The 21,712-nt window shown below is 41.7% G+C and overlaps 1 protein-coding gene and 1 long non-coding RNA gene across 11 annotated transcripts in view; both read right to left on the bottom strand.

Moving 5' to 3' along the window:
* The window catches only part of CAST (calpastatin), a 111,898-nt gene extending 102,029 nt beyond the window's left edge, over window positions 1-9,869 (bottom strand). For 4 of the 10 annotated variants that reach the window (XM_017959739.3, XM_031666320.1, XM_009208825.4 and 1 more), the window contains exon 1: window positions 9,418-9,754. In XM_017959739.3, the coding sequence (XP_017815228.1) occupies window positions 9,418-9,492 (75 nt within the window). In that variant the 5' untranslated portion in view covers window positions 9,493-9,754. Of the gene's footprint in view, window positions 1-8,769; window positions 8,939-9,417 lie in introns of those variants that run through there. The other 6 variants (XM_009208820.4, XM_009208823.4, XM_017959741.3 and 3 more) reach the window with 5 other exon arrangements.
* A 2,940-nt stretch (window positions 9,870-12,809) lies between these two features.
* LOC116274930 lies at window positions 12,810-17,698 on the bottom strand. Its single transcript, XR_004183769.1, has 4 exons — window positions 16,814-17,698; window positions 14,557-14,686; window positions 13,571-13,845; window positions 12,810-12,884 (listed from the first exon to the last, which is right to left on the bottom strand). It is a non-coding gene; the product is annotated as an uncharacterized LOC116274930 (long non-coding RNA).
* Between the last annotated feature and the right edge of the window lie 4,014 nt (window positions 17,699-21,712).

Genomic DNA, 21,712 nt, shown 5'->3' with positions numbered 1-21,712 from the left:
AGAACATTTTCCCAAACGGTATTGGTATATACCCAATACTATTATCACCCTAAGACAATTAACAAGAATTTCCAGTAAATAACAAGTTTATCAATTAACCACTGCCCTGATCATTTCTTGAATATTATTCAATATTCAGCAGTCTGTTAATGATGTAAAGTCAATTGTATCTTTTCTCTGAGAGAGATTCATGAAATAATTGAGTACTTTTCACATAACTGAGAAGACGGAATGAAATATTTGGGAATGACATATGTCGAATTTGATCCGGCTCAGGAATCTGCAGGAGTCTAAACAGCGAAGAGAGAAAACTCTGCTGACCACTACTACATGTAACTGCTGGGTTGAGGAGAGTGAGATGAGCAGGGAACAGGGAAGGAGTGACAGCTGGGGAAAGAGAACTGAACCACAAAACTAATTAGACAAAAGAAACTAACACCTCCTAAGCATCTACTCTGTGCTAGGCCCAGTGCCAGGCATCTCCTATGTGGTCTCCTTTGCTCCCCGCAGCAGCTCTAGGGAGTACCCACTGTCGCCTTGGTTCATGAATAAAGAAACTGAAGATCTGAACAGCAATGTTCTCCATGGTGATACCACTCAGGATTACGTGGGCCAGAGACTAGGCTACTTTGGATCTAGTTGAAAGCTAACTAGGATCTTAGGATTTTCATCAAAAAAGTCTTTAGAGCATGCCAGTGATCTGAAATGAGAACAAAAGGCGCGAAAAATAACAAAACACAAAACCTTCCTATTCTAAAATTTGTTTTATAAATGAACAGAACACACAATACTTATGAATTCTGTCCTGTATTGGCAGCTAGAGAGGAGGCCAAAGACAGGAAGAGCACGACAGGATGCCATAGAAAAGAATTTCATTGGAAGGACAAGGCCCTAGAAGACAGGAGACTAGATGGGGGCTAAGATGAAGGGGGTATGTGCTCCAGAAGCTCAGAGCCAGGGAAAAAAAATCAGATCTAGGGCTTTGCTGTCTTAACTCAAGAAGGAATAATTTTCCAAACTGTTTTCATCCTCATTTTTATCACGTAGTTGGCAAGTACAACTGTCGTTTGTCCTCATTCTAGGTGACAGCCTCTATACATTTAAAATCTGCCATTGCAAACCCATAAATCTGAAAAAAGTCAATAAGAGCTAACTGCAATAAGGCTCAGAGCCTGAGCTCTCACCCAGCTAAGGGCTTCTGCCAGGGCGAGGTTCAACTCTGCCGCATTTAGGCACCTGCCCTGTTATTACCCAGATACACACAGAGACATAGACAGCCGAGGGAACATGTCACACAAAATAAGATAAAAATCAAAGAAAGTAGGCCAGGCGCAGTGACTCACGCCTGTACTCCCAACACTTTGGAAGGCCAAGGTGGGCAGATCAGGAAATCAGGAGTCCGAGACCAGCCTGGCCAATATGGTGAAATCCCATGTCTACTAAAAATACAAAAATTAAATTAAGGGGCATGGTGGTGCGCACCTGTAGTCCCAGCTACTCGAGAGACTGAGGCAGGAGAATTACTTGAACCCAGGAGGTGGAGGTTGCAGTGAGCTGAGATCGCACCATTGCACTCCAGCCTGGGTGATGAGCAAAACTCCATCACAAAAAAAGGAAAAAAAAAAAAAAATCAAAGAAACTTCTTCACATATAAAAGAAGCAAGAGGACAGAAAAGCAGCCCTTGCCAGCGTTAAGTCCAGCTGTGAAAAGACTATGAAATGCTAGTGTGCTTCTGAAATGCCTTTGCTTTATTATTAGTTTTTTTTTAAAGTATGAGGCTTCTTTTAGGAGGAAAGGAAAACATTCTGAAGTAAAATTGTGCTGATGGTTGTGATCACCCTGTGAATATACTAAAACATATTGTATCATATGCCTTGGTGGGTGACTTATTTGAAAACTTAAAAATTTTCCTTCTTCGATTTGGTGAGAATTTCATTGCGATAGTATTTGCATGTCCAGGGACAGCTGTGGAAAACTCATGGAGCAATAAAAGGTTATCTTGGTGCCTCTGGACTCTCCAAGCTCATGGAACTCAGCTCTCTACTGTCACACACACGGAGAAAGGCTTGTACCAGGGGCTCCCGAGGATCACAAAGCCTTCAGGTTAGCAGTAGGTCCCATCCTTCAGTGCCTGTCACAGGCACCTGGGAAGCTTTTAGAAACATTTGTGTCAGGGCATAGGGATTTAGATTTAGTTTGAATAGAATGCGGCCTGGCCATGGGTACATTTTTCTAAAGTTCCCCAGCTGATTCCAATATACAATCAGGATTGAGAACCACTGGTTTGAGGGGAAGATTTGTGGGCACCATGATAGGAAGTGGAAGTTTCTGCTCCTCAAACCATCCCACTGAGTCGGCACCCATGGGGAGGTTCCTAGGGTCAGGCAGACTGGGGCGGCTCTGGGCTCCTCCTGGGTAAACTCGGATTGCTCAGTGAAGTCGCACAGTGCCCTATGTTCACACCAGTGTTTCCTGTCTAATTCTGAGCTTTGCCCTATTAATGGAGCATTGTGTTTTCATATTTGCATATTAATCTCTATTTTCTCAGTAAAGCAAACAAATTAGCACTCTATTGTACACTCTATTGCTTACTGATTACTTTATAAACCCATACATCTTGCCTTCCTAATCACAGGGTAAATTACATCCTTTTGTTCCTAGATGTGTGGTAGGACCATAACAAATAATTCTTGATTGAAAGACCATGTTTCCACAAGCCCATAAACATTCCCTGAGAAGTACTTTTGCTCTTTTCAGATCAGTAAACTAGACAAAAGAGAAAGAGGCCAAGAAGGTAGCTTGAAAAATTAAGAGACGATGTGCAAATTGGTATTTCCCACAAAAATACCTTATGATATATTTGTATATGTATTCTACTTGCCAAAGCAAAATTATTCAGCAAACAAGCAGAAGGACCAAAGCTTCTGTAAAGCTGGTTTTGCTTCATAACCGTCTCCCTGGGTGCAGATCCTAGGAGTGTCCCCCAGGTGGATTCCTTGTTTCACTTCTGCTGTGTTCAAATTGCAGTGGAACTTTGCTGGCTGCAATTCTCCTGATGGATGGCCTCAAGTTGGGTTCAGCCAACAGCAGGCACTGCCAGGAGACTAGAGGTGGTGGGTGGGTGGTATTCCCTTTGCTCCACCCCCTCCTCCGGTAGCACCTCCTGCAGGATGGGTCGGCTGTGGTTCCAGCTTCCACAAGGTAACCCTTGTCCTCCCTGTGTCCCTCTAGACTAGGGGTGGTAGCAGCTTCCTGCAATTTCTAATCTCCGGGTTGCCTCACCCTCCCTTGATGGCTTCCCAGCCTTTTTTGTTGCCTGGGTAAGCAATTCCCCTATGTTTCATTCCCTTTGTTTTAAATACTCAGTCATTGCCCTCTGTTAGTTGACTGCAATAGACTCTAATAGGGCAGAAAGAGCACAGATTTGTAAGGCTATGTGACCATGACCTTGGGCAGATAATTTAATTTTTCAGTTTCTTCTTATAACATAGGGCTAATGGTATCTATCCCAGGGGCTGGCAAATTTATGAAAAGAGTTGACATTAGTGAGGAGCCTGGCTCATTGCCTTGTTAATTTTAAGAATACAGTTAAAATTATTCCACTCCCTTCTTTTTCCCTGGCAGCAATCTAACTGTGGTGAATTAGAAGCCAGTGACTAAAGGTTTGAGGATTTCATTTCCTAAGGCTGTAAACATTAGAACAGAAGAATTTAGTATTTTACTTTCCCTAAAGTACAAAGGAACCTTATCAGGTTCATCTGATAAAGCTTTTGTTTAGTACTTTGTCTATCTCATGACTGTGTATTATATATTATTCTCACATCTTCATATTACACTCAAGGAGATAAACTACATGGGAGTTAAAGAATTCACTTTCCCAACAAACTACAGCAATTTGGTTACAAGGATGAAACTTGTATTTGCAATTCCCATACTTTAAAATATGTTGAAAAAGTGTGTGTGTGTGTGCTTGTGCTGGCAGCTGTGACAGTTAACAGATAAAACAAGATTGGCACAATGTTGACAATTATTGACATCAATGATTGGTATGCGAAGAGGTCATTATAGTCTTATTTATTTATTTATTTATTTATTTATTTATTTTGAGATGAAGTCTTGCTCTGTCACCCAGGCTGGAGTGCAGTGGCGCGATCTGGGCTCACTGTAAACTCCGCCTCCCAGGTTCACGCCATTCTTCTGCCTCAGCCTCCCAAGTCGCTGGGATTACAGGTGCCTGCCACCACACCCGGCTAATTTTTTATATTTTTAGTAGGGATGGGGTTTCATCATCTTGGTCAGGCTGGTCTTGAACTACTGGCCTTGCGATCCACCCACCTCAGCCTCCCAAAGTGCTGGGATTACAGACATGAGCCACCGCCCCCGGCCTCATTATACTCTTCTCTTATTTTGTGTACTAATGCTTAATATGTATTAAGGATTAACTGCATAGCTATAATTCTGAAATCCCTATGTTTCATTGAACCCCAAGTGTTCGTTTTTTTCCTAACATTTTAAGATTTTAGTGGACATGACAAGATGCCACCTTAAAGGTACAGGCCCTATGTGTCCAGTTTTCAGAGGTGGCATCTACTGCCTATCATAGATTAGCTCCTGGGATTCACCTGAAGTAAGGCTTGATGAGTTTTCCCTAAGTCAAAGGGGGTATCATGAGAACTTATATAGTTACTTTGTTGCCACAGCAGTCGTCATGAGAATGAACTTGTAGTTTTTTCTATGAGACATGCAAGAGGAGGAGGCCAGGCAGAGAGCACTGCACGATTTTTTTGTGTGTCCACTGCACTCTGCACAAAACTGACACACAGCAGGTGGACAATAAACAACTGTGAACATCTTTGAGCTTTACCAAATTTATTCTTATGTTCTATGAGTTTTTTACAATCAAAACAAATTCCATACATTTTTAGAAAACTATAACTTTAGACCTTTTTCTTCCTGAGTTAACTGACTTGTCCATTTGAGGAGATAGCTTACATAAACAGTGTTTATTGGATGGAGCTGTTCTTGCATTTTTCTTAACTGGAAGACATCTGATATACTTTTTCCCCCTTTATGGCGGCTGTAAAGCTTTCTGGGTATGTTTTCATGAAAGGAAAATGAGACAACTTAAAGAACAGAACTTTAGTATCTGTTAATATGATTTTCATCTTTAAAATACCACAAGGGGGAAAAATGATGGACTACTTAGAGTAGTCTTGTATCTGCTGAGACAATCTGGTCAGAACTAATTACCCACCTATCCATGTGGAATCTCACATGACCAGCCACTGTTCCCACCCCCAGAAGGCTATAGCATTCTTTAAAAGGCACTTGTAGAATATAATTAACTTTCTGGGAAGTGCCAAAACTGATTTTAAAGAAAAATATTATCAGATGCTACTCTTAGTTTTAAAGGCGTATACAAAATGGGGAGCAAACTAATTCAAAGACTGTCAGCTGAAAGAGAAAGGCTGTATTTGACCTCTGTGCTTCCATTACCCTAAAGTCTGAGCCCTTTTTGCAGGCCCTGTTATTTGCCTTCCTTAGTTCTAAAATTCACTGTGAGCAAGTGATCTGTCCTGCCATGGGAGGCTTGCAACACCCTTCCCAGGCTGGTTGCAATGACGGGGCCTCCCAAATGACTGGGCTCCTTGATCATGCTGTCACTAGGTCTATGGATCTAATTAGGCTAAGAAACACCTTTAATTAACATAGCCTAATAGAATCAACTTATGATTCAGGAATGTGATTACTGGTGTGGGCCAAATTAACCTTCGTTCATGCTTGATCGTTACATGGCTCATAAGATGTTCTTCAAATTTAGCTTTTCAAAGTTGTGTGTGTGTGTGTTTACTACAACCACATAATTCTTCAGAAGATAAAGTCAATAGAATTGATGGCATTCAGTGTGGAAATACACATTGTAATGTTTCACTGACTAGTTTTATAGGTGGCATGCTGTTAAACAAATGCATCTTAGACATTCTTTTAATTATTTCATTTTATTCTGCCAAAATCTTGAAAGTTAGATCATTTACAACCTTTTCAGTATTTAAGGATTCCACAGAGATATTTTCATTATAGGATTTATCTGAAGTATTATGAGATATCTGTGTATATACAGACATTTGTGTTTATATCTGTAGATATATACACATATAAATCTGTGTCTATATGTGTATTATACATGCATGTGTATATACAGACATCTGTATTTATATCTGTAGATATATACACACATAAATCTAGTTATCTATATATGTATTATACATGCATGTGTGTATTATATATAAGTATGCACATATATGTACATTGGATTGCATATGCTTGTGTGTATGTGTGTATGCATATATGTGTGTGTATATATAAATATATGTTATAAACTGGCTCCATGGACCTTTGGGGGATTTATGGGTGGTCTTTTGGAAATCTCTGAACTCCCTGAAGCTATATTGGAAACTGCATTTTGTGTACGTTTGTACGTATTTTGTTGCAAGGGAAAGCAGTCCATAAATCCCATTTGATTCTCAAAATTGTCTGTGACCGCCCACCTATCACCAAAGGAAAAAAAGAAAGTTTAGGAGTCCATGGTCTAGCGCTATACCGTCCATTACTATAGCCCCTGGCCACTTGTGGCTACTGAACACTCTTGAAATGTGGCAAGTGTGAATTGAGATATGTTAGTGTAAATATACACTGGATTTTGAAGAATTAACATAAAAAAGAATGTAACATATCTCAATGGCTTATACATTGATTACATGATGAAATAATAATATGTGGGATATAATAGGTTAAGTAAAATATATCGATTAGCACAAATTTCACCTGCTTTTTGTTGCGATGTTGTTGTTGTTAAAGTGGCTCCTTGGAAATCTGAAATTGCAGATGTGGTTCATATTATATTTCTATTGAATAGCACTGGTTTGGGAAAAGTTATAGCTTGATCACAGGCATGTAGCTGGTTCTAGGAGGGCTAGCAAAAGGTTTTCATGATAGTACCAAAATTGGATTCTAAGAGAGGTTTTAGCAAAAACATCAGACCATGACTAAACAAAACAGGGTTAAAAACATAGATTTAAACTACTTTCATCCAAGTAATCCAGCAGAGTTTCCTTTAGAGAATCATGAGTCTGGAAGGAGAAGTCTGATGTCAACTCTGAACTATCCCTATCCATATTTGCAGATAATGTACATGGTGCATTTTGATAAGAACCTTAGGCCAATAATGACTCAAAGTAAACGTTTGCTCTTACCACATCAATAAAATGCTACATGTAAAAGTCCAGGAAATGTACTGGAAAACACTCAAGAAGAAATATCTCAAGGGAAATTGGAATTCCCAATTCTTAAAAGTATATGTATATTGTATCTTGATTTTTGAATCTAATTAGTCCTCACCAATACTTATGTAGTGCATATGATTTCTATTTTACAGATGTGAAAGCAGATGGAAAGGTTGACTTATTTTCATTTAAGAAAAACTCTTTGTTCTCCACAGTGTACATGGAGTCTTTAAAAAGAACTTGTAGGCCTGGTGCAGTGGCTCATGTCTGTAATCCCAGCATTTTGGGAGGCTGAGGTGGGAGGATTGCTTGAGACCAGGAGTTTTAGACCAGCCTGGGCAACATAGTGAGAGAGACCCTCTACAGTGTATGTGTGTGTGTGCATATGTGTATATATATATCCTATAAATATACACACATACACACACTATACATATATACTATATATATAGAAAGGGAGAGTAAAAAATATTCTAAAAAAACCACTACTTTTGGGATATAATTCTGCCTGGCACATAGTAGATGATCAATAAATGTCCATTGTCTGATAAGTAACAGTTTCTTTCTTGATTCTTATACAGGGTTTCTAGCTCTAAAGTGTGTCTGTTTCCAACATCTTTGCTTTTTCCAATACCACATGCTAAGAAAAAGACATACCTAACTAATTTTTAAATTCTCACCATAAATCCATGAGACATAAACATTTTGGCTCTCACTGTCAACAAAACTGTGCGTGGTTTTGTTTTTTGTTTTTTGTTGTTTTTGGAAAGCAGACTAATGTTAAATCATGCTTCCTGGTTCCAAAACACTAGAAGTGCCAGCTAGACTGGATATCACACCTAATTGGTAGGACAGACATTCAATGCACCAAACAAATGGAACGTTCTTGTCCCTCATCCAAAGTAATAAAGTGCAGAGCAGTTCGCATTTGTGCGCGCTCTCTCTCCCTCCCTCCCTCTCTCTTTCTCGCTTTCTCTCCCCAACCCCTCCACCGCTCTCTCCAAGGGTCTTGGTCTCAGATCTCAGTTGCTTCTAACTCTTGGTGTTTGGGATTTTCTCCCTGCCTCACATTGCATCTACCTTTCCTTTGCTTAAGGGTTAAAAACGAACCCTAGATCTAAGCTCTTGCGAGCTGCGTTCGAGTTCATTCAGGAATCCACCTTCTAGACAGAATTCCTCCAGCAACAATTCCAGTTCCATCCCACCTGTGAGCGCCAGCAGAGCACAGTGCTTGACACAGGGGCGAGAAAGGTGCATGCGCTGCTCACGCTCGAGCGCGCTCACACATACCACAAGAGGGTGAGTCCCCAGCCTCTCCCGGAGCCTAACCTGAAGGTCTGTGAGGAGGTCGCACCCGGGCCGCACCCCTTCCACGCCAAACCCCGGACAACGCTTCATCCGCACGCCCAGAAGGGCAAAGCAAACACATTCCCTTCCAACACACTCCCTTCCCAGTCTTGCCCAGGCACAACCGCTCCTATTTACCGTCTTGTACCACCAGCTGGCGAATGCCATGGCAACAACCGGCTAACTCCGATCCACACGGCGGGGGACCCAGCGAGGGCGCGGGGTGCTGTGTTGGGGGCGCCGGGCTCGCACTCTGCCTGGCCGGGACCTGGCTGGCACTGAACTCGGCACATCCCGCGGCTGCCAGTGGGCAGAACCCTGGGGGTGGAGCCCGGCGCAGACCCCGCCCCTCCCCGCCCGCCCGATTTGGCTCCTGCCTGATTAGGGAAGAGGCTCTGCGTCTCCAGGCAGCCACGCCCTGCGGCCCGGCCTTAGCGCGGAAAACTAGATCCCGCTGTCCAGTGAAATCAAGGCACTCACTCGGGGGTCCTGAGTGAACCTCATTCCCCGTTCACCCACGTCTCACCAGCCAACTTTTCTCCACGCGCCCCCACTCCACTCTACCCGGCCAACGCCACGCCCAGCGCACTGGACCCGGCCGGGTAACCGCAGACACCTCCAGCCACCTGCCGGACAGCGGCCGAGCCCCGAGCCCTCTCCCTGCCCCGCAGGGGCGCCGGGGGCGGCAGACTGGCCAGGCTGGCAACGCCCAGGGAGGGCGGCCACAGCTCCGGGACCCGGTCCCCCGTCGCCCAGCCCCGCGGCGCCGACAGGAGCGCTACTCACCTCCTGGGTGCGGCGGGCGGCGGCTGCGCGCCGGGGACGCGGGGAGGCGGCGGGCTTCTGGCCGGGCTGGGACATGGCGAGGCCGCTGCGGGCGCTGCCTCCGGGAATGCGCCGCAGAGAGTGGCGGGGAGGCCGGGCGGGGAGTCCTGCCAGGGAGGGAGGGAGGGAGGAAGCGGAGGGCCCAGGAGCGCGCGGTGAGGCAGCTTTTCCGACCCCACCCCGGGTCTGCGCCGGGGTTCCCTTAGCCCCGATGGGCCCTCCCCTTCCTGCCCGTGGAGGGACCCGGGCTCCTGCCCTGTAACTTAACACCCACCGCCCCGGTCCTCACCCGGTGACCCTCCCCGGTCCCAGCACTGCTCGGGTTCCGGTTGGTCAGAAAGAAGGGGTTGGAGGTTACATCGTTCCTCCTTCGATGCCCAGATCTATCTAGCAGTTGTGCAACGAGAGAGCGGGACCCGGGCGTGGCCAGTCTACGCTTCGACCCTCCTCCCAATAATCCGGAGAAGTAGATACTCTTTCTACATTCTTCTCTGCTTTAGCTGTGAGAGTTTACCAACTCAAATCTGGCCCAAGTCTGGACAGTCTAGATAAGGAAGCGGATCATAAAAACAAATTAGTCTGTGTGTGTGTGTGTGTGTGTGTGTAAGTGCGTGCACGCGCCTGTATAGGTCGTATATGATTTTACTTTGTTTTTTGGCAGTTTCGAATTTTAATAAACTTTTATGGGGAGGAGACCATAGGTTCCAATGCCAACCGGAGAACAGTCCCAAATTTAAACCCTTATTAAACTCTTATAGTCTTTCTAGAGTCTGGCGAGTTTTGTTTCTGAAGCTAGATTGCTTTTGTCTTGGGCTCATCTTAAACAGCACTTCCTGGTTTGGGGCTAGAAGTGAAATTTAACAAGCCCTACTAGGACATGCTTATGTGAGAGACTGTCAGCCTGCAGTCGCTGCTGGTTCACCATCAGGCCTGACAGAAAACCTGTTTGTTACCCTGCAATAGCATCGTCATTTTGGGACTTGGGGTCACCGCAGTCTGCAGTGTTGGGGTTTAGACAGTTGAAGAGAGAGAAGGCAGATTTTTTTTTTTTTTTGAGACCCAGTCTGGCTCTTTCGCCCAGTTTGGAGTGCAGTGGCGCGATCTCTGCTTACTGCAATCTCTACCTCCCGGGTTCAAGTGATTCTCCTGCCTCAGTCTCCTAAGTAGTTGGGACTACAGGCGCGTCGCCACACTCAGCTAATTTTTTATTTTTTATTATTTATTTATTTATTTATTTATTTATTTATTTATTTATTTTGTAGAGGCGAGTTTTCACCATGTTGGTCAGAGTGGTCTCGAACACCTGACCTCAAGTTATCCACCCACTGTGGCCTCCCAAAGTGCTGAAATTACAGGCGTGAGTCACTGCACCCGGCCAGAAGGCAGATTTTAAGGAGAGATTTGTCATGCTATATGGAGCCTGACAGAACAGAATTCTGGTTTCCTTTCTACCTCCTCATTTTAGAAATTCTGACTTCTTCCTTAAAGGATAGGATAGCAGCATTCTTAATTTTGAGGGAGGGGATGGGGGGAGAAGAGGATTTAAATGCATTTCCTCTTAAAGGATTCTACTTACTGCCTGTGTATCTAGCATTTCAACAAACAGGTAGCACTGCAGGAATTTATACATAAAAATGAAGCAACTTAGATATTGGGACTATGTTCACTCAGGAAAAACAAATGTTTGTTGGCATCGGTTACATTCAGAAAGGAGGGAAAGTATGCCATAAGTCTGAAAACAAGATCTTCTTATGATTGTGACCACACCACTACGGTAATTTTAAAAAACACAAAAGCTGTAGGGGTGAGGTGACAGGCAGCTCCTCCTTCCTGGCCTCCACCCCAGGAACAAGAATGATTTTCTTACTGGGGAGCCTACATGTCCCAGATTCAAGGTTTTAGATCCCTGGAGTACTTTATTCAAACTCTGGAATAGTTTCCACTGACTTGGTGGCATTAAAGTTTGAGGTTATTTTCCAACAGAGTATTTAAAAATTGAGTTTAACCCGGTTATATATTTCTTGAGAGTATTGTACGTAAAGCATTGTGAAAGGACTAGTAGAAGGAGAGATACAGAGATTAAAAAGATACATTGCCTGCCCTCCAGGGACTGACAGTTTAGCTGAAGTCATATGGCATTTGTAACACATGATTGTTTAGGGATATTGAAAGACATAACAGTATGTGAATAAGTACAAAGGTGCTTTGGGAGTTTGGGGTTCCACAGGGGTTGTATCAGCAGTAGGAGGGAAAGGAGGAAGGAGGCATGAGCAGGCTGGCTGGCTGGTGAGGTGTGAACAGAAGGAGAACAGGTGGGGGCACCTGAGGAGATGAAGAGGAACCCACTCACCTGGCTGGGGCTGAGGGTCTATGTTCAGGAGTAAGTAATCGATCTATTCACCAGCTCATTGTTCTGCTTATGTGTAGCTACACTGTAATACAAGATATATTAGATATCAAAATCTATAAGAGATAATAACCCTAACCTTCAGGCTTAGCTTAAAAGTCAGAACTCACATAAGCAGAACAATTGCTAAACAATGCATTCATGACTATGAGTAAAGAAGAATTTCAAAGAAGTTGAAGACCCTGATGTTTCACTTTCCCTTGTAGCCAGTGGAAAATTATTGGAACTTTGATATCGTGGACCAGCGTTTACTAATTTAGGGAAGCTCCTTTTAAATATAGATGGCTTTGGGGCCAGGCGTGGTGGCTCATGCCTGTAATCCTAGCACTTTGGGAAGCTGAGGTGGGCAGAGTGCCTGAGTTCAAGAGTTCGCAACCAGCCCGGGCAACATGATGAAACTCTGTCTCTACTAAAAATACAAAAAACTTAGTTGGGTGTGGTGGCGTGCGCCTGTAATCCCAGCTACTCAGGAGGCTGAGGCATGAGAATCGCCTGAACGGGGGAGGCGGAGGTTGCAGTGAGCCAAGATCATCTCGCTGCACTCCAGCCTGGGTGACAGAGTGAGACTCTGTTTCAAGAAAAAAAAAAAAAAAAATTCAATATAAATAAATACTTGGCTTTTGCTACATTATTGTCTGCACATAGGTAATCATTTATTCCTTTATTTGCTCAGTAACAGATGCCTGCTATGGGGAGGTACTGTAGACCTCTTACACTAAAGGACGTTACAATTAGAAGAGACAGACAAGTAAATACAGGCATACCTCGTTTTATTGCTCTTTGCTTTATTGCACTTCACAGATACTGTGTTTTTTACAAAATGAAGGCTTGTGGCAACCGAGCCGTAAACATGTCTATCAGCACCATTTTTCCAACAGCATATGTTCACCTCATGTCTCTGTGCCACATTTTGGTGATTCTTGCAACACTTTAACCTTTTTCATTACATCTGTTATGTGATCTGTGATCAGAGATCTTTGATGTTGTTACTGTAATTATTTTGGGGCGCCACATACTGCACCTGTAGAAGACAGAGAATTTAATCGATAAATGTTGTGTGTGTTCTGACTGCTCCACCAACTGGCTGTTCTACCTAGGAATCGATTTGCATATACATATACACTTGAAACTGTATTCCTATAAAGAAATAAAGAACAGAGCCAAATAAACACTCAGGTAGATGTCACATCGCATTTGCTGGAGATGGCCATATTTTGGCAATACACCATAGTGGGTAAAGCGTAAGAATTTTAGATCCACACAGCTATGTTTAAATCCCAGCTCTGCCTCTTATGGACTGCAAAGCTCAAGCAAATTACTTAATCGCTTTGAATGTCAGTTCCCTAATCTGTTACCTGTGGATGATAAAGCTGAATACCTACATCCTAGGGTTATTCTAATGATGCAATAAGGCAGTGTATTGAAGCCCTTGGCACAGTGCCTCGTGTGATAATTGTGCAATACATGCTGGTTGCAGTTATTAAATTGCATTTATTATTAATAGTTAAAATTTCACAACCCCTGAATGTTCTTTGGACAGGGGCAAAGCATTTTTGGTTGGATCCCCAGTTAGAAGCAACCTCCTGTCCAATCAATGAATGTTACAGATCTGTTTCCATTCAACCAACATTCCAGACATCCTCTAGACCATAAAATCAGCCATAGCTGAGCAGTACCCTAGGAAAGCTCTAATCCAGACCCACATACCTGAGCTGGCAGCCAGAATTCACGGTGATGTGCTCATTCCCAATAATGGGTGCTTTTTCCATTTTTCCATTTCCTTTTTTTTTTTTTTCTTTTTTTATTTTTGGTTTGCTTCTTTTGTGTATGTGCTGATAGACTGGCTGGTTATTTGAAGTAACTTTAACATTTGTTAGGCCACAAGAAACCAAATTTGGGATGATGTGTGCATGGGAATGAACCCAAAGTACTGCCGTGTTCCTGTCCTGGGATAGGTGCAAGTTAATCATGGCCCCTCAGACCTGGAGGCAACACAGAAAACAGAGTCACAGAATTACATTTTTTTTTTTTTTTTTTTTGAGATGGAGTCTCGCTCTGTTGTCCAGGCTGGAGTGCAGTGGCACAATCTTGGCTCACCACAACTTCCGCCTCCCGGGTTCAAGTGATTCTCCTGCCTCGGCCTCCTGAGTAGCTGGGATTACAGGTGCACACCACCATGCCTGGCTAATTTTGTATTTTTAGTAGAGATGAAGTTTAGCCATGTTGGCCAGGCTGATTGTGAACTCCTGACCTCATGTGATCCACCCGCCTCGGCCTCCCAAAGTGCTGGGATTACAGGTGCGAACCACCGCGCCCAGCCTACAAAATTACATTTTCAGACTAGCAAGTATATCTCTGGAAATCGAATTATATTTTTGAAATATTGTCACTTTCCACTAACTTTCATTTTCCTCCCACTCACAAACACCATCTTATGGAATTAATTTTCTATATAGAAATTTTAGCAGCCCAAATATCTCTACAGCCAACTGCTTGCTTCAAATACTTACCAAAGCTAGATTAATTTTTTAATGTGCTATTTCTGTCTGGAATGTATCTAGACAAAGTTACTCATAGGAATCAATTTTTATTATAAGAATTCTCATATTCCTGTCATAGAGAATATTTTGAATCAATTATCTTATCCTTTCTATATATCCTAACCTACTCACTCCCACTTAAAAAATTGTCACCTAAATTTTCCCAGGCCTAGTCTTCATTTCCTCCCTCAGCCTGTCTTTTGTCCATTAATAGGTATTTCTTGTAGTCTATCCAGAAGGCATGTAGACTGGGATGATATGCTGAGCAAGCCACATTTCGTTACTATAGAGAAAAAGAAACCACAATTGGTCATCATGGTGACTCACCCCAGGCTTCTACACCACACCCAAACCACACAATAGTGCAAACTCTTTGGTTAGATTTAATGCAGAAAATAAAGCCATTCCTGCAAAGCAAGATTTTTATGTTCCAAGGTATGCCTAAGGTCACCTCTCTGGTGTTTGATTGTAAAATAGTATTGATCCTTCTTGTTACAGATCACTTCACATTACATATTTATTGGTGTCAGGTTTGTTTCCACTTTTGTTTCTTTCCCTGCATTTCTGTTTCCAGCTCAGATTATTGTATAAAGAAATGTGCCATTTCTAAGAGGTTCTTCAATTGCCTGCAAGCCACAATGTTTTCTTAATTGAGAAAAAATGTCTCTGGATTTAATACTCAAAGTCATTTGGGACACATGCAGAATATTGATTTCTTTGACTCGATATATAAGAATTCACTAGTTTCTAGAAAGAAGAGTTAAGAGCATGCACCAGGGGCCATTTGGAATATCTGCCCAGCTCACCCCTGTTCCTCCTTTGGAGTAGAATTCCAGATCCCATCAGGGCTCCCCATTGCTCTGTCCCTTTTCTCCACAGCCCACAGTTGACTGGACCAGCAGTAGACCTGACTTGAACTGACCTAAACAGGCAGGTTTTCTTTCCTCATTGGGAGATGGGGACTGAGTAATGAAATTAAGATGAAGACAGAGGAAAAAAACTTTCTGGGTGCTAAAAACCGTAACATGAAGCATGTAGACCTGGGCTTCACTGTGGAAACTGAGGACCCAGAAAGCCAGCCTGCACAGGAAGAAAGAACAAGTCTGCCAGGAAAGCAGAGATGGGAGGAGACAAAAAAGGGCTGAGCTTCCTTACAACCTTCCACTTATGAGCTCCACTCTCTAGTGAGGCCCAGTTGCATTCAAAGGCTTTGGTTCTGGGAGGTAAGCTATAGCCTTCAAAGTAATCTCCCCTTATTTTTGTTTTAACAGTACAAGTTGTTTTTTTCTATTATTTATTAACCAAAAGAGTCTCAACCAATTCAGAAAATAAGCAGAATATTCATGGAGCATACAAATTGTTTTTAAGTAAAGTTCTCAGTAATTTTTCTAAACTTTTTTCCCCATGGTCCTCAGTAAGAAACACATTTTACGTTGCAACTAGTACATATAAATGCACATAATTAGAACATGAAGTTTCATGAAACAGTTCTGATCTTTATTACCTATGATCAGATAAAAAAAAAGAATAATGTGAACTATGTTTTATTAATCTGTAAACACAAAGTGGAAACAAATCCAAAACAAACAATAAAAATTAAAAATTAGGCAATATTTTATTTAATGCTGCAGCTATGTTTGCCTGTTCGTGTTTATTACAGTCTGGGACACATGAAGATAATGATACCTGCATTTCTGGTGCACTGTTGAGCCAGGTTTTTTTGTTGTTGATGTTTTAATTGGCTCAAGATTGAAAATCCCAATTTACACATATCGGCTCTTGAGAATGTTAACAGTGGCAGCATATTCTGATATTTAACTGCTGTTCTACTGTATTCAAATTTATTTTTTAAACTGTTGATGATGACTCACTAAATGTCATAATCGACCATTGTGCCCACAGTTTGAAAAACAGTAAGCCAGAATATATTGTTAAATTGCCTGCTACTAAGATGATCTAAGATAAGGCAAATGCATCGCAAGTATCTACAGTAGATCCTTACTTGAGCTCAGACAGCTGTCTTTTCTAAAGCTCTCTAGAGGGGAATCCCAGTTTTTCATTCACTACTGCAGATCATTTGTAACAGTTCTCTTTATGTGGAGAGTCACCTGTATTTGACTGCGGACTGCCATTCAAATCCATTTCTTCTTGTCCAGTTTTCAGAGAAGATAAAGAATAGGTACTCTAAAGCTTCTCTTTGCCTGGGTCTACCCTTCTCCTTGCCTTCCCCCGCTTATCCACAGGAAGCCAGCTTCCCAGCCACACTGGTCTCCCTACTGGACCATGCATGATCCATGCATGCACTTTCCCTTTCCTGCAGTTTTCCATGTTGCTGTTCTTCCGAGAGACATCTCCTATCTGGTTATCTAAACCTTGCACATTCTTCAAGTAGCAGGATGTGTTTACCCACCATCAGATCTTGCTCCTCACTCTGCTCCATATCTTTTTTGTCCTTTTCTGATCACTTATATATCTTGAAAGGTTTCTATTCCATATTTATTGATACAGAAAACTATTCATTATCCTGTTAGAAAAACAATGTATTTATAAAATAGCATGAACATTGTAGAGCTAAAGATAAAGATAGAACTATACATCAAGAAATTAACTAGATGTGAGCATTTGGGTAATTCTATTTTGGTTTTATTTTCCCAGTTTATGTTTTCTTAATGTTTCTTATATTTCTTAATGGTTCTTGCAATAAGCACATAGTATACAATAAAAATAATAAAAGGGAAGTCTTAGCTTTTGAGCTAGCTATGAAGGTCTTTTATTATTTGAGCCCTCCCCATATTTAACACAAATATACATGGTCTTTATTTTCTCTTCTCATGTGCTCAGCTTCCACTTCCAAATGTATTGCAATATTCTTGAAAATCCAGATGCCCCTTTTTTGGTTTTTCTTACTTTTCTTTTTCCAATTTTGATGTAACAGCAAGTTATTAATGAACTTACTCTTGATAACATCTGAGTGTAGTCAAGTAAAAGCTTATACTGTGTATGTCTAGAAGATATTTGTGTTATATTTTACTTCCTTCAAACCACTGAAAACTCTGCAAATATTGCTTCTCAGATTAAAACATAACCTCAGAGAAAAAGAGAGTGCTTTATTTTTGAAACTGATAATATACAGTAGCTATGCACACTATACATGTGAGGTTTTTTTGCTTACATTATGTAATCTACAGTTTGGTTTTCTTAAGAAAAAGATATAGGAAGGAAAATGAGGAAAGCAGTGAAAGCAAAAGAAAGATAAGAAAGAGAACGAAAAAAGAAAATGGGCCAGGTGCGGTGGCTCACATCTGTAATCCCAGCACTTTGGGAGGCCGAGGCAGGCAGATCAAAAGGTCAGGAGTTCGAGACCAGCCTGGCCAATATGGTGAAATCCTGTCTCTACTAAAAGTACAACAAAATTAGCCGAGCGTGGTGGCCCATGCCTGTAATCCCAGCTACTCGGGAGGCTGAGGCAGGAGAATTACTTGAACCCGGGAGGCGCAGGTTGCAGTGAGCTGAGATCGCACCACTGAACTCCAGCCCAGCAACAGAGTGAGACTCTGTCTCGAAAAAAAAAAAAAAGAAAAAAAAGATAAAGAGAAAGGAGAGATACAAGGGAAGAGAAAAGGGAGAGAGGAAGAAGAAGAAAAAGGAAAAAACGATAATTAAGCAACAGGAATAAAAAAGGGGATATGAAGTAGTATTTTTAAGGGGAAACAACAAATCTTAGACTAAAACAACCACTAGAAAAATACAAAATAAGACTCATAGTTATTTACTTGTTTATTTATTTGTTTGTTTATTGCTTTTCAGTCTTTCAAATATTTGAAGATAATTATTTTGGCCCCCAAATTCTTTTTTCTTTTCTTCCTAAAGAAGTCAAAATGAAATATTCCTTAGTTTTCTAAATATTGGGTTAAGATACAAGATAAAGATCTGAGAGAAAAGAAGAAAAAGAAAAGAGCTTTTAAATAATTTTTATTTCATCTATGATTTACTTTTTGCTTACTCTAATCTAGGACTATATGTGCATTTTATAAACCCTCAAGGCAATGTTATGAGGTTTTATTTGTACCCTTATTTTACAGAGAAGGAGATGGATGTTTTAAAAAGGTAAGACTTCATCCACAGCCGGGAGGTGGCAGAGCCAGATTCCAAAGCCAGGTCTACTAACTACAGTTCCTCTCCAAATTGTTGCCCTTTCTGGAGCAACAACTCAATTGTTCTCTTTTAATCATCTGTTTTTCTAGGTCTCCCAGAACTCTCTAGATGAGACAATATTTGTTTATTATGAATTTATTATGCGGTTGACTTTGAGGAAAAAAATGTGATTAAAAACACCTGTCTGGCATAACTTCAATACCAGGTTGGGCCTAGCCCTACCCCAAAGCAATGAATCTGGACTGGTTTGCCTACTCAGACCCAGATACTCCCTGTGAGGTCTGACCCCACCCTGGAGATACAGGATAACTGTGGCACAGAGTAGATATGTTCCTGGAGCCTGTGAGAATATATCAAGGCAATCACTAAACTGTGGAAACACTGCCATTAATTTGGGAGATAATGGCTGTGGGAAACTCAGGCTCAACAGGGACCCTGATGGTCTCAAGGATTAGGAGACATCCTTCAAGCACTGTGCTCAAACCAAACCAGCTCCTCACAGCAGGTGGGTAAGAGGGTGTGGTCTCAGCTGGTGCCTAGCTACCTCTCCCAAATCTGTTGTCCTGCAGAAAGGGATTATGGTTCCCATGCAGTCTGCGCCCCTTCTGAAGTATGCAGTAGTCAACCTCTGACTGTTGGAGTCCCTGTGACCACCAATTTCTGTCACGAGCTCTGTTTTTCCTGGGATACATCAGATATCACATCTTATATTTTGCACTGTGTCATTTTAACATAGGCAAGATGATCTCATGTGCAAATAACACATCCAAGGGAAATCTTAAAATGAACAAATGGCACATACCTCACTCCCTGAGTGGGTTAGGCCACATGCTGTGTGTCAGGAGGCTCTGTGACACAGAGCATTTAAGTGGAGGTTTCACAGAGGAGTCACCTAAACATAGGGTTTCCTCTTTGTGGGTGTGCCGTGAGCTGATTGGATGAGTGGCTAAATGTATAATTAGGTACTGTGGGTTACTCAGCTAGTTTTTCTGTTTATGTCCCTCCTCTAGAGTTTTAATTGAGCACTATTTAGTACTTAGGCTAAAATGGTATTACACCAATTATCTTTGTTTTAAAAAATCCCTGTGACCCATCAATTCTACATTTTTCCCTAATGTGTGTTATTTTTACACCATGAATATTCTAATTATAGACTCCAAGTAGGAAATCATTTGTAATTATCAAACAAAGCAAAGCCAATTATTACAACCTGGGTTGGAGGAGACTTAAGGGTTGGTCTGGACCTCGTTTGCCACGAACTATCTTCTTAGAACCATCCCCAGGAGGTCCTCTGACGCTGCCCTAGTGGCCACTGGCCACTGCATCTGGTGAAGAGCAGGGGTTTTGGATTCAATTGCATATGGATTTGAATCCTAGCTCTGGTCCTTAATAGTGAGCTCTTAGGAAGTTTACCGAAGCTCTCTGAGACTCAGTATCTTTGTAAGATGAGCCTACTAATATATACCTTGCAGGGCTGTTACTTTTAAAAACATGTCCCAGGGAGATTCTGATTTAATACACAGATTAAATATGTGTGTCTGTATTCCTTCTCTCCCCTGAAACTTCACAGAGAGTAAATGAAATTAAAACAAATAGGAAAGCTCTAAACCCACAGGATAAAGGGCATAGAACAGGAGACAATTACAAACATGATATATCAACACATTTTTGTAAAATGTGTAGTAGAAACCAAATGTTACAGAATGGAGAAAGCTACAGCCTGAGAGTCTGCTGGGGAGATACGGACAGAAATGAGCAAGGTCTAATGCCAGTTTGAAAGCTCAGGGTTTGGAGGCACGGGCTGAAAAGAGAGATATGGGTGAAAATCTTTACAGATTGCAGTTAGAACCTCAGTCTCTTTCTCCCATTTCACACATCAAGGCAACTACCCCTTCCCAACCTCAGGTGAGATGGGAAGCTTACAAAGAAAAGAACAGTAGAGACAGGATAAGAAAATTATGTATCAACTCAAGACATACAACATCTATCCAGTAGGATTTCTGAAAGGACAGCAGAGAAAGCAGAGAAAATACAATCGAGTAATGATGTCTTTAAAAATCAGCATTGACTGATATTAGTACACACACACACACACACACACACACACACACTCTTCCCTAGGCACATCACTTGTGCTCTGTCCCACGTTAGAATGTCTCAGAGGCTGAAGGGACATCCTCTGCAGTGTTGTGGAGAAACCGAAGTTCTTGTCCCACTACAAGTTGCTGTTCTGCTTCCTAACTAGACAGTGCTTTGTTGCTGAGGAGCCCAGGGCACAGTAGATTTTTGTCTGATTTAGATAATTGAGATGGGGAGGCTGGCATCAGCAGCATCATTTCTAGTACTGCTTGGGTCTATTGTATTATTAGTTCAATTTTTTCTCCAGAATGTCCTTGGAAAGAAAATATCTACCCACACTGTTATCCAAGTTCAACTGTGAGACAGCACAGCAGAAAGACGGATCACAATACATCAGCCAATGAATGCTTCAGTGTCAAGATTGGAAAACAAATTTCCAAACACAATTCTAAATATCTGTTTTGCGCTAGTCTGTTGAAAAAAATCTTTCCTAAACCTTCTCTATCTCCATCTTTAAAAGGATGGTATACATCTGGAAAGCAGTAAAGACTGTTTAAAATAATCTTTTCTTCTTTTCTCCCACTTATCCTCCCACGAATGCACACACATACTACACACACAATTAAGTGGGTAAGAGGTAGGGAGACAAATTACATATATGGAAAGTACATCTTAGGCTGATGGATAGAGAAAGTGAAGGGGAGAGCTGCAAATTACATAAAATAATTCTGAAAGGAAGATTTTTAGGAGGAAGCATGTTAGAGGACAATTGTCTGATTGTTAATATTGGATTTCAAATTCCAAGTTACAATGTATAATTTCTGGATTCAGAAATGAATATATTTACCTCAACAAGTAGGATAATCATCAGGATAAGATAGGCTATACTTCAATAACCAAAAAACCTGAAACCTAAGTGGTTGGTCATGTGAAAGCACATTCCTTTTTCATGCAAGGTCCGCTGCAGGCCCAGCAGCTCCCCAAAGCAGCTTGCTTCCAAGTGACCCACGCTTTCATCGTTAACATCATCATTTCAACCCGAGACCTCTAACAGGGAAAAGGAAAATGTGTGAAG

This window comes from Papio anubis, chromosome 5 (assembly GCF_008728515.1).
Source record: "Papio anubis isolate 15944 chromosome 5, Panubis1.0, whole genome shotgun sequence".
Lineage (NCBI taxonomy): Eukaryota > Metazoa > Chordata > Mammalia > Primates > Cercopithecidae > Papio > Papio anubis.
The sequence above is the reverse complement of the archived record's forward strand: the minus strand, read 5'-3'. Positions and strand labels throughout refer to the sequence as shown.